At 45.2% G+C, this 12,541-nt stretch overlaps 1 protein-coding gene across 5 annotated transcripts in view; it reads left to right on the plus strand.

The window, feature by feature from the left end:
• The window catches only part of EGFLAM (EGF like, fibronectin type III and laminin G domains), a 79,781-nt gene that overhangs the window by 18,787 nt on the left and 48,453 nt on the right, over window positions 1-12,541 (plus strand). For all 5 annotated transcript variants that reach the window (XR_012053144.1, XM_072922631.1, XM_072922630.1 and 2 more), the window contains exons 5-6: window positions 11,186-11,303; window positions 11,526-11,661. Coding sequence is in view for 4 of the 5 variants with exons in the window: in XM_072922631.1 (XP_072778732.1) it covers window positions 11,186-11,303; window positions 11,526-11,661 (254 nt within the window). In the remaining variant the exon portion in view is untranslated. The remainder of the gene's footprint in view (window positions 1-11,185; window positions 11,304-11,525; window positions 11,662-12,541) is intronic.

Genomic DNA, 12,541 nt, shown 5'->3' on the forward strand with positions numbered 1-12,541 from the left:
GAAAGTTTCTGACTTGGTCTCTCCACAGACTCACACACAAAAGTTGATCTCAAATGTTGATTCTATGTAGCACTTATACATGATCTTTCATGGGCAAAATGTAGCAGATAGTAGCCTCAAAAAACTCAAAATCCACAGGTGGATAAAGTGGATACCTGTAGGCAAAGTGTCCTAGGGTGACGTTATGGTGTTTGTATCTCCAATCGTGTGTTCTGTTTACGTTTGATATTATGTTCTGTACTTTCAAAACTGACTCTGAAAGTGAAAGTTTGTTTTGCCTTGTTATCAGCCAGTTCACCTCCCCCCATGGTCTGCTGTCTAGAAAAGGCTAGGGCTGGCTGGCTTGCTTTGCTTGCTTGCTTTTGCTTGCTTGGCTTGCTTGCTTTGCCTGCTTTCTTGCTTTGCTTGCTTCCTAGTTAGGTTAGCTAAGCAGTCCAATTCTTTCCCTGGACTGTTGCTTTTTCCTTTCCTCTTCCTGAATACCATCCAACCTGCTCTGGACTGGGATCTGGGAAACACCAAGGAGCACTGAGATCCTGCATTTAGTGATCTGCAGCAGCCATCCCCAGCCCCCAGACCTGGGCGACCACTCCCAGGAAGGACTTTCTGGATTTGTTCATCTCTTCAGAGGGGTGAAAGAGTTTTGTTGTCATCTGGTGTTGTAAATTGTTTTGGTGCTGGGGAGTGCTTTGTTCGTTGAATAAACAGGTTCTTTTCCACTTCTCTCTCAGAGGAAATTTTTCCCTGAACCAGGTGGGTGGGGAGGGGCTGTGGGGGTTTATTTCCTGGGGGCTCCTTTCAGAGGGTTTTCCCCAAATTTGCCCTAAACTAGGACAAATATTTTGGCGCCCAATGTGGGGCTCGAGAGAGTGGAAAAAACCCTGTTGTAATCATATTTTTGTTCCAATTATTTTGTGTGGGTATGAAGCAGTTACTGGTTATGTTGTTTGAATTAATATTGTCTCTTGGGGTGAAGGCCTGCATGTGTCTCTGGTCCCTAGGGGTTTTTGAGATCTTAATCCCCCTGTGGTCCCTAGGTTTATTTTTTTATCCAGGAATAGCTCCGGTATTGTCCCTAATACGTAAGTTTTGCAGTAGAAGGGCACTGACCAGAATATCCATCGGGCTGTGCTTGGCTGTAATAGCTTCCAGAGGGTTTATAAAGGTGCTGAGGTCTGTTCCTGGAATGTATGGTTCATGGTTATGGTTGTACAGCCAGTTTGTTAGAGGGGAAGTAGGGGATGAGGCTTTTCAGCCTTTGCTTTCCTTCTTCTCCTCTGAATTTGTTACCTCCCTATTAGAGAACGTTCAGTTTCCCCTGACTGTTAAGGAGACCATCTTCCTGGTCTTTAATCTGGTAAGCTTTCTCTATACAGTCTGCAGTCTCTCTAGAATGAGGGCTGAGATTTCTAGAGGGGCTGATGAGACCTCTGACCCAGGAGTAGACCCAGGTGTGAGAAATCCTGAGTGGTGTGGGAAATGGGAGGATATGGGCCAAATCTTAAAGGAATTTTCTGACCCTATAGCCTGGGACTTTACAAGTGAACAAATTCAGAATTTGGCTGAGGTGGCGAAGTACCTGAAAGAGAAGTGCCATGATAACTCTAAGGAGAAAAAGATCATTGCAGTGAGCTGGGCCCTGGCATATGCTTATCGCACCCTGCTAGATACTGTAGGGCAGCAGACAGAGGAAGGGGGGCAGGGAGATAAATCAGCAGCTATCCCAGTCACTCAGGCTGCAGCCAACACCCCCGGCTCAAAGCTAGCAGCTAAACCAGACTCAGCAGCCAAGCCTCAACCAATAGCTGTTGCTACTAGCACAAGAAGTGGGAAGCGCACAGAAAAGACCAATCGACCAGTGGATGATGACGTTGATGATGATAATGCAGGAGAGGGACCCTCAATGCCTGCTGACATAAAATCAGAAGTCAAAGCAACTGGTACAAGATCAGAGGCCAATACTGAGTCCTTTTCCCTAAAGGACCTTCGTGGCCTGAGGAAGGATTATACCCGACGACCTGATGAGTCTGTAATTAGTTGGTTGGTCCGTCTTTGGGATGCTGCAGGCGAGGCTACAATTCTGGATGGTACTGAGGCAAGACATTTGGGATCCCTGTCACATGATCCTGTCATTGATCAAGGAATGATGAGGGGGGCTAACCCTCACAGCCTCTGGGCACGGGTTCTGGAAAGTGTAGCACAAAGATACCTGTGTGCAGATGATCTTTATATGCAGCAAACCCAGTGGAAGACTATAGAACAAGGGATCAAACGTCTGAGAGAAATGGCAGTGGCAGAGATTATCTTCTCAGATGAAATAACAGCTAGGAATCCAGACTTGGTACCATGTACATCTGTGATGTGGCGAAAACTTGTACGGCTTGGGCCACATGACTACGCTTCTGCCTTAGCAATAATGAAGCAAGATGAGAGGGATGAGACCGTGCTCGAAATGGCAAGGAAACTCCGAGCATATGCAGATGCTGTACATGGCCCAACCCATGCCAGAATTGCAGCAGTGGAAACACGTCTGCAGATATTAGAAGATAAGATAGAGGAGAATCATAAGAGACTCAGGGAGGAGATAAAGGAAGACCTTCTCCAAATCTCAGCAGTACAGATCAGAGGTTCTGATATCCAACGTAGACGTTCCTCAGATGGTGAGAGAAGGTACACCCCACGAACTGAGCTGTGGTTCTTCCTGCGCGATTGCGGAGAAAACATGAGGAAATGGGACGGAAAACCTACTGGTGCTCTGGCACAACGGGTGCATGAATTGAAGAAAGGTAAGACTCAGAGAGGAAGTGCCACCAAAAGGAGAGCAGCTCCAGTTGCCCGTAGCCAAACTGCCAGGCATGATGATGATGATGACATGTCTGATCCCCTTGAAGGAACCTCTAAGACATACGCCCAAGGCAAGAAGGATAACCAGGCTTAGAGGGGCCCTGCCTCTAGCCAGGTAGAGGCGAGGGAAAACCGTGTTTTCTGGACTGTGTGGATTCGCTGGCCTGGCACATCGAAACCACAAAGATATAAGGCTTTGGTTGATACTGGTGCACAATGCACGTTAATTCCATCGAGACACGTAGGGGCAGAATCTGTCTCTATTGCCGGTGTGACAGGTGGATCACAGGACTTTACAGTGGTGGAAGCTGATGTAAGTCTGACAGGAAATGAGTGGAAGAAACACCCTATTGTGACTGGCCCAGAGGCCCCATGTATTTTGGGCATAGATTACCTTTGAAGGGGGTATTTTAAAGACCCAAAGGGACTCAGGTGGGCATTTAGGATAGCAGCTGTAGCGACAGAGGGCATCCAGCAACTGAACACCTTGCCTGGACTGTCTGAGAATCCAACTACAGTAGGACTTTTGAAGGGAGAAGAACAAAAAGTACCAGTTGCCACTTCAACAGTGCATCGTCGACAGTACAGATCAACTCGAGATGCTGTGGTTCCCATCCATAAGATGATCCGAGAGCTGGAGAGCCAAGGGGTGGTCAGCAAAACCCACTCACCCTTCAACAGCCCCATTTGGCCTGTGCGTAAATCTGAAGGAGAATGGAGATTGACTGTGGACTACCGTGCATTGAATGAAGTGACTCCACCACTGAGCGCTGCTGTGCCAGACATGCTGGAACTCCAGTACGAGCTGGAGTCCAAGGCAGCGAAGTGGTACGCCACTATTGATATTGCCAATGCATTTTTCTCCATTCCTCTGGCAGCAGAATGCAGGCCTCAGTTTGCCTTTACATGGAGGGGAGTGCAGTATACCTGGAACCGACTGCCCCAGGGGTGGAAGCACAGTCCTACCATCTGCCATGGACTGATCCAGACTGCACTAGAAAAGGGTGAAGCTCCAGAACATCTACAATATATTGATGATATCATTGTGTGGGGGAACACAGCAGCAGAAGTGTTTGAGAAAGGAGAGAAAATCATCCGAATCCTCCTGGAAGCTGGTTTCGCCATCAAGAAGAGTAAAGTGAAAGGACCTGCTCGAAAGATCCAGTTCTTGGGAGTGAAGTGGCAAGATGGACGGCGTCAGATTCCTACAGATGTCATCAACAAGATCACAGCCATGTCCCCACCAACCAACAAGAAAGAGACACAAGCTTTCTTAGGCGCCATCGGTTTTTGGAAAATGCACATTCCTGAGTACAGTCAGATCGTGAGTCCCCTCTACCTGGTCACCCACAAGAAGAATGATTTCTGCTGGGGCCCTGAGCAGCAGCAAGCTTTCACCCAGATAAAGCAGGAAATTGCTCATGCAGTAGCCCTTGGCCCAGTCAGGACAGGACCAGATGTGAAGAACGTGCTCTACTCTGCAGCCGGGAACCATGGTCTGTCCTGGAGCCTTTGGCAGAAGGTGCCTGATGAGACTCGGGGCCGACCACTGGGATTTTGGAGTCGGAGCTACAGAGGGTCTGAAGCCAACTACACCCCAACAGAGAAGGAAATCTTGGCCGCCTACGAGGGAGTCCAGGCCGCCTCAGAGGTGATTGGCACAGAAGCACAACTCCTCCTGGCACCCCGACTACCGGTGCTGGGGTGGATGTTCAGAGGAAAGGTTCCCTCCACCCACCATGCCACCAGTGCTACATGGAGCAAGTGAATTGCTCTCATCACGCAGCGTGCCCATATTGGTAAGCTGAATCGCCCTGAGATTTTGGAAGTAATTACAAATTGGCCCAAAGGTGAAAGTTTTGGTGTCGCAGATGAAGAAGAAGAACCAGTGACACGGGCTGAAGAAGCTCCACCATACAACCAACTGCCAGCAGAAGAAACACGCTATGCTCTCTTCACTGACGGTTCCTGTCGCATTGTAGGGATGAATCGGAAGTGGAAAGCAGCTGTATGGAGTCCCACACAACGGGTTGCAGAGGCCACTGAAGGAGAGGGTGGATCAAGCCAATTTGCTGAACTCTAAGCCGTTCAACTGGCCCTAGACATTGCAGAAAGGGAGAAGTGGCCAAAACTCTACCTCTACCATTCATGGATGGTAGCCAATGCTCTGTGGGGGTGGCTAGAGAGGTGAAAAGAAGCTAACTGGCAGCGTAGAAGAAAACCAATTTGGGCTGCTGAAGAGTGGAAAGATATCGCTACCCGGGTAGAGAAGCTACCTGTGAAAGTTCGCCATGTAGATGCCCATGTCCCCAGAAGCAGAGCTAATGAAGAGCAGCAAAACAATCAGCAGGTAGATCAGGCTGCGAAGATAGGGATATCAAAGATAGACCTCGATTGGGAACACAAGGGAGAGTTGTTCCTAGCACGATGGGCCCATGATGCCTCAGGCCATCAGGGTAGAGATGCCACTTACAAGTGGGCACAAGACCGAGGGGTAGATCTAACCATGGACAGTATTTCTCAGGTGATCCATGACTGTGAGATGTGCGCTACCATCAAACAGGCCAAGCGGGTGAAGCCCCTGTGGTATGGTGGGCGGTGGTCCAAGTACAAGTATGGGGAGGCCTGGCAGATTGACTACATCACACTGCCTCAGACACGCCAAGGCAAGCGCTACGTGCTCACAATGGTAGAAGCCACCACTGGATGGTTGGAAACCTACCCTGTGTCTCATGCTACAGCCCGTAACACCATCCTGGGCCTTGAAAAGCAGGTCCTTTGGAGGCATGGTACCCCTGAGAGAATTGAGTCAGACAATAAGACTCATTTCAAGAATAGCCTTATCAACACCTGGGCTAGGGAACATGGCATTGAGTGGGTGTACCACATCCCCTACCATGCACCAGCTGCAGGCAAAGTAGAGAGGTACAATGGACTGTTAAAAACCACCTTAAAAGCATTGGGTGGGGGATCTTTCAAAAATTGGGAGCAACATTTAGCAAAGGCCACCGGGTTAGTTAACAGCCGAGGTTCCACCAATTGAGCAGGTCCTGCCCAGTCTGAGCCCCTGAATATAGTAGACGGAGATAAAGTCCCAGTGGCACATGTCAGAGGTTTGTTAGGGAAATCAGTGTGGATCAATCCTGACTCGAGTACAGACAAACCCATTCGTGGAATTGTCTTTGCTCAAGGACCAGGTTGTACATGGTAGATAATGCAGAGAGATGGAACAACACGATGTGTACCTCAGGGAGATCTGATTGTGGAGTGAAACTATTGTGCAAATATCACTGCTTGCTGGATGTTACTGCCAATGTCTGTGCATGAAAACACACAGACATGAGAAAGAAGGAAATGTGTAAGTGTCAAAGGTTGGAGCAAGTGAAATAGAAGGAAATGTGTAAGTGTCGAAGGTTGGAGCAAGTGAAATAGAAGGAAATGTGTAAGTGTCGAAGGTATGAGTAAGTGAAAGATACAAGTTTTAACTTGATGGAGTTTTTACATGATGTTGAAGATATGGAGATAAGGGGTGGAAGGTCCTAGGGTGACGTTATGGTGTTTGTATCTCCAAGAGTGTGTTCTGTTTACGTTTGATAATATGTTCTGTACTTTCAAAACTGACTCTGAAAGTAAAAGTTTGTTTTGCCTTGTTATCATCTGGTTCACCTCCCCCCATGGTCTGCTGTCTAGAAAAGACTAGTGCTGGCTGGCTGGCTTTTGCTTTGCTTGCTTGCTTGCTTGGCTTGCTTGCTTTGCCTGCTTTCTTGCTTTGCTTGCTTCCTAGTTAGGTTAGCTAAGCAGTCCAATTCTTTCCCTGGACTGTTGCTTTTTCCTTTCCTCTTCCTGAATACCATCCAACCTACTCTGGACTGGGATCTGGGAAACACCAAGGAACACTAGGAGCCTGCATTTAGTGATCTGCAACAGCCATCCCCAGGGCTGGAGAGCAATCCCCAGCACCCAGACCCGGGCAACCACTCCCAGGAAAGACTTTCTGGATTTGTTCATCTCTTCAGAGTGGTGAAAGAGTTTTGTTGTCATCTGGTGTTGTTAATTGTTTTGGTGCTGGGGAGTGCTTTGTTCGTTGAATAAACAGGTTCTTTTCCACTTCTCTCTCAGAGGAAATTTTTCCCTGAACCAGGTGGGTGGGGAGGGGCCATGGAAGTTTATTTCCTGGAGGCTCCTTTCAGAGAGTTTTCAGAGTTTTCCCCAAATTTGCCCTAAACTAGCTCCCTTTTCAGCAATGGATAAACCTTCTTTTCAGTCACCAGAGGTATTTATGTATGCCTTGTTTTGATGGAGTAGATTTGTCTAAAAAATGAGATATATCCAGATAGTGAGGATTTAGAGATGATAGGGACGGTCAAGTAGTCAGCCAGACAGTAGAAGGGAAGAGCAAAATCTGGCAGTTGGAGAGGAGATGAAGAGGGAAAAACCTGAGCCAGTCCAGAAAGAGCCAAGGAGGAGAAGGAGGAGCGCAGGAAGAGGTCAGCCTTGCAACGCCCCAGAGGAAGGAGTGGGAGACTAGCTACTAGTATAAAAGTTTGAAAGAAATACCAACTCTCTTAATGGCTTTGCAGCTGGTGAATTAATCAGATTGATTATTTCCAGTCCTGCACTCGTCCAGTCTGCTTCCTGTGAGCAGTAAACTGGTTGGGTTTATTGTGAGCAGGAAGCAAGCAGGAGGTGCTTGGGTTTGGATGGGGAAAGGACAGCAATTTCAGTGTTTAACTGAAATGCCTAGCACCAACAGCCTCTTGCAGACTTTTGTTTTCTGAGGGCTATTTTAGGAATAGAGAAATCTCACATGGTTGATAGAGCTCACAGAGCTTTTTTTGGTCTGGAATAAGGGGAGTTTGGTTGGACTACTGGAGGCTGAGTCCTTAGAATGCACTTGAACCAGGACTATGTGGTTCAATCCTAACTGAGCTGAGTCTGGATTGTGGCATTTCAGAATTGAGCTTCCATGCTGGGCACTTTTTTTTATGCTTGATAAAAATAACACTTCTGAAGGGTACTTGTGGAGAAGTATGAATGGCTGGGATTAATCAGCTCCCAGCTGTCATTAATCCTCCAGGAAGTGGTGTTCTCGATGAAATGCTTTCTGTTGTATTCATACCAAACTCAACAGAAATCTGCAATAGTTTTGTGGTTAAGTCTGCATAGTTAATGTTTCCATCACGCCTCTCCTGGTGCTGGGTATGATTCTTGGAGGCTTCTCTGGGCCATGTGGGACTGCTGTAGCACCAAGAGCTGATTTGTGCTGCCTGTTTCTGTTCATGTATCTGTGTGTAAGCAAAGTGGATAGTGTATTATTGTGTATTATATCATCTCTACTGTAAAGTAGAGAATATGGAAGTGACAGCAGCCAGGGGAAGTGCAGATGCAGTACCATTTATTATAGGTGGTTGTTCTAACTGGGCATAATATTCAGGAACTCCAGTACATATAAAAAAAAGGAAAAATCAATAAAAATTAGTAGGCTTTAAAGATGGGAGGTTTTAGGTGGGGCACAGAGCCCTGGAGAGCAGCACTGCTCCCTGCCAAATCACTAAACATACCAGTATAAAATGGGAAATGACCAGCCGAGACCAGTAGTTCAGGGAAGGAATTGTTGCCAGGGGAGAGAATGTCATTAAAACCAGCTCCGTTCCTGCAGCTGTGCTGTAATCCAGAGTCTGATGGTTTTTTGGATTAAAACAAAACAGAAAACAGACATTCTTCTGGAAAACAGTTTGTAATCCTGGTTACTATGAAGCAGTTTACTGAGCCTCACAGTTTCAACACACTTGTAGGGAAGGAAAGCTGTGTGGCAGGGCAGGGAGGGATATATGGGATAATCTGTGAAATTGGCACCCGTACCACAGAAAAGGCATCACATTGCCTCAGCCCATTCAACAATATGAGATTGTAATGAGAATACCAGATGTCATTTATCAGGATTTTAGCAAGAGAGTTGTGCAAGGCTAGAAAGCGAGGTATTGAAGCATCATCAGCAATTGAGTGTTGAGCTTGGGGTATCAGGCTTCAAAATATAGAGCTAATTTGAGTGGAGGGGGGACTACAATGATGGAGATAACTCTTCCACATACTACCTATATTTTTTATCTATGAGGTCACTCTGTCTCTTCTGAGAGGGACAGAATATGGGTTTAAGACCTGTCTTCTAAATAGAAGCAGAAAAAGAAATTAAATATGTACTCACAGGCTACTGGACAGTGGGGCACCAGGAATTGTGCTTCTTTTCCAGGATCTGATTTGAAAGTGTTCCTGGTGTGAAGAGGATATTCCCTGACATTGCCACAGGTCAGGGTAGCTTGATGGTGTCCTGAATTTTTTACTTATTCACTGATACCCTGATGCTTGAAGGTTAGATGTTTGGTTTCAGAGATACCCACTGTGTGTTCCAGGGCTGTGCTCATAGAGAAGGCACTGCCAGAAGGAGGCAGGTAGTCATGTGTGTCAGGCATGAGTATACCTTGCTGAGGTTTTGAGGGCACACGTGTTGAACTTGCTGAATACCTTAGTAGATATTAGGGCTTTGATCTTGACTGGCCAGGCACTCAAAGAAATCCTCTCTGTTCAGTTTATTGTAGACTTGAGTCTGGATGTGAGGCACGTACACGAATATCTAACTCTCTCCAAGGACCAAGTTCCTGAATAGTGTGAAAACAGTAAGACAGATAATGAAGGATTTTTCCTTATAAACATGAGTGTAATAAAGAAGAATACTGTCAGGAAAAAAAAATGCCCATAGTTTAAAGCAGACAGACAGTACATATGGCATGGAGAATAGAAAGGCAGAAGCAGGGCATCAATTCCGTCACCAGGAGGAGGTCATGGTTTTCTCAGATCACATTGTAAAAGACCTCAGTCCCTTCAGCTATGAGACTGAAAGACCCAGATTAATCTTTCAGAGTGAGCATTCTTGCTGCCTTTCTCTGGACAGTTACTATTCCAGCATTGTTAAAATCTCAGATTCATCTCAGACCTGTCCAGATCATTCGAGCAGATCAAGGGTGAATGATGGAAAAGCATCATAGTGGTCAGGTGGTTCATGATAATAGGAAATCAGTGTTGGAGCTCCAAAACCACGTCAAGAGAAATGACAGATGGCAGGGTGCTGCTGAACAATGGTTTAGTAATAATGTGAGTTTCTCAAAGAGTAGAGAGGAAGTGCTTTTTTCCAAAAGACCATTAAAAGCAGTTAATAAAATTTGGGAATTGTTTACTATTTTAATGCAACTGGAAGTGCAGATTTAAAGTCTATTCTAACATGAAGAAAAAGGAGAACTCTGCATTTTCAAATGCACCGTGACTAATGTGTTTAATATCAGAGAATGAAAACCAGAAGAATAATAGCTGTTAAACAGGTTTTTAAAAAGTGCTTATTTTTCAGACTAGACTAGTCTGTGGTATAGAACCTGACATTTCTGTTTCCTTGTATATGCTGTCAAAATTCATAATTCTGGGATTAATATAGACATTCCAGGTAGGCTGCAGATAAAGAATACCCAATTTCTTAATACATGTATGCACTCTCCATTAAAGATCAGATCTAAATGTCTGAGGCTGATCCATGCTATGTGAAGCAGCCAGTGATGAAATGTAATGTTTTGGTGATATTTTCTGTTTTCTGGGAGATTTGAACTGGCTCCTCTAAAGAGTATTCATCAGCCCAAGCTCTTCACATGGAGCTGACCATTTCCTCCTTTACAGTAGTTTTCTGTGGGTTAATCTTTCTGTGTTTGTGGCAGAAGGACAAATAAGGGAAGTGTTCGCTTCAAGTCAAGGCTTTTAGCTGAGCTCATAAAATTGTGAGAGGTGATGGGATAGGGCTCTACACCATGAGAAATTAAGGATCATCATTTCACACTGCATCAAATTGCTTCACTCTTGGGAGGTTTTATGACCTCTGAATTTAAAAGAGAAATAAAAACAAACAAACAAAACAAAACAAAAAAAAAAAAAAGAAAAGGGGAAAACACACCAGACTGATACTAAATACTAGCAGTTGGCTCAACGGAGGGAATAGTATGTGACTTTGACTTCACCAGTGAAAAAGCTGGATATAAAATGCAAATATCTGAAACCATATGAGTTATGCTGAGAAATGGGTCCAGGTCAACCTTGTGAATTCCCCTGAGGTGAAGCTGCAGCTTGAGAAGAAACATGATTCTATTTATGTTTGTTGTTTCTGAGTTGTATCGGGCAGGGGACAATCTTCCACGGAGAGTGAAGGGAAAACACCATGTAAGATCCCTGAGTCCCAGCTCACAGCACCATCCCCAGTTAAACAGAACTGCTGACACAACATGCTTGTCTGCTCTTGAATTGGCAGGATGTTGTTATTGGCGACCTGAAGCCAGGCACTCCACACCGCGTTAGCATTGGAGCGTATGGCTGGTCAGGGAAAGGACGGCCCAGCATGCCCAGGGAGGTCACAACTTTATCCCAAGGTAACTCTGCCTGCAGAGCTCTGTTGCAAAACTGGAAGGGCAGATGTTTGTAGCACTCACACCTAACCTCTGCCATGTGCAATATAACGGTGTTTCACTGGTACTTTTCCACATACGTAGGGGAGAAGCCTATGAATTTGATTCCCGACTCTGTGGGTGTTGGGTATTGTGTGTAGCAACCCAGCTGCTTCTCTAATGCTACTCCTTTGCATTTCTTCTTAGATAAGTGCATGCCTCCTGCACCACCCTATCAGCCCCAGATTGTGGTGGTTTCTGATTCAGAAGTTGCGTTGTCCTGGAAGCCTGGAGTGAGTGAAGGAAGTTCTCCCATCCAGTACTACACGGTGGAGTTTATCAGGCAAGTTTGCTAGTGGAGTCTGAGTTTTAGTGTTTGTGCACTATAGTGTTTTGGGGCTTTTTTAACCTAAACTGCACTATTCAACCGCATATAGATATGATTTATTTACTTATTGTGTATTGTATGCTTAGTTTGCCTCTCAGTGTGTGTTGAATTACCATGGAAATTTAAAGACAAAATCAGAAAGTATCTAATTTGTTATAAAATCACCAATAAGTTGTACTTTCTGATGGAAGAAAAATAAGGTCTGATTTGAGCTGTTTCCTCTAATAGCAGCTTGGATTAACGAAGTTTTAAGTTTCTCCTGTAATCAAATGCTGTCAAACTATGCTGAGAAAAGAATGTTTGGCAGAGTGGTTTCCTGGGCTGCTTTAGAAAATAATCTGAGGACTGAAAATTCAGTATGTTGGACAGTTTAACCTGATAAAAGTTATAGAATTATAAAAATATCAGGTTTGGAAAAGACTTTCAAGATCATCCAGGCCAATCATTGACCCAACACTGTAGCCTCTAAATGACTAAATCACATAACCCAGTGCAAGATCCAGACGCCTCTTGAACATGAAGTTGTTTGGGTCTTAAACTTGCAGGATTTAGACTTGCTTTGTTATGCTAATGCTAATCAAATTTACATGAAATGTTGATCTCTCTGTTAGATTTGGGGGGGAAGTGGGATGTTGGTGGGCGCTTTTTTGTTCTTTCGTGATGAATTCTTAAAATTCACAGTAGTAGAACTGAACTGTCAGAAGTTTCAAGTCAAATTGCTTTTATAAGCTGCATAAAAAGGGCCAGGAGGAGGTGATTGTGTCTGCAAGCATAAACATAGGCTGTTCATAGGCTTGTGAGCGAATATCTGCATACAAATCTATTTATTTTTATT

The sequence above is a fragment of the Taeniopygia guttata genome, chromosome Z, assembly GCF_048771995.1.
Source record: "Taeniopygia guttata chromosome Z, bTaeGut7.mat, whole genome shotgun sequence".
In the NCBI taxonomy this organism is placed as follows: domain Eukaryota; kingdom Metazoa; phylum Chordata; class Aves; order Passeriformes; family Estrildidae; genus Taeniopygia; species Taeniopygia guttata.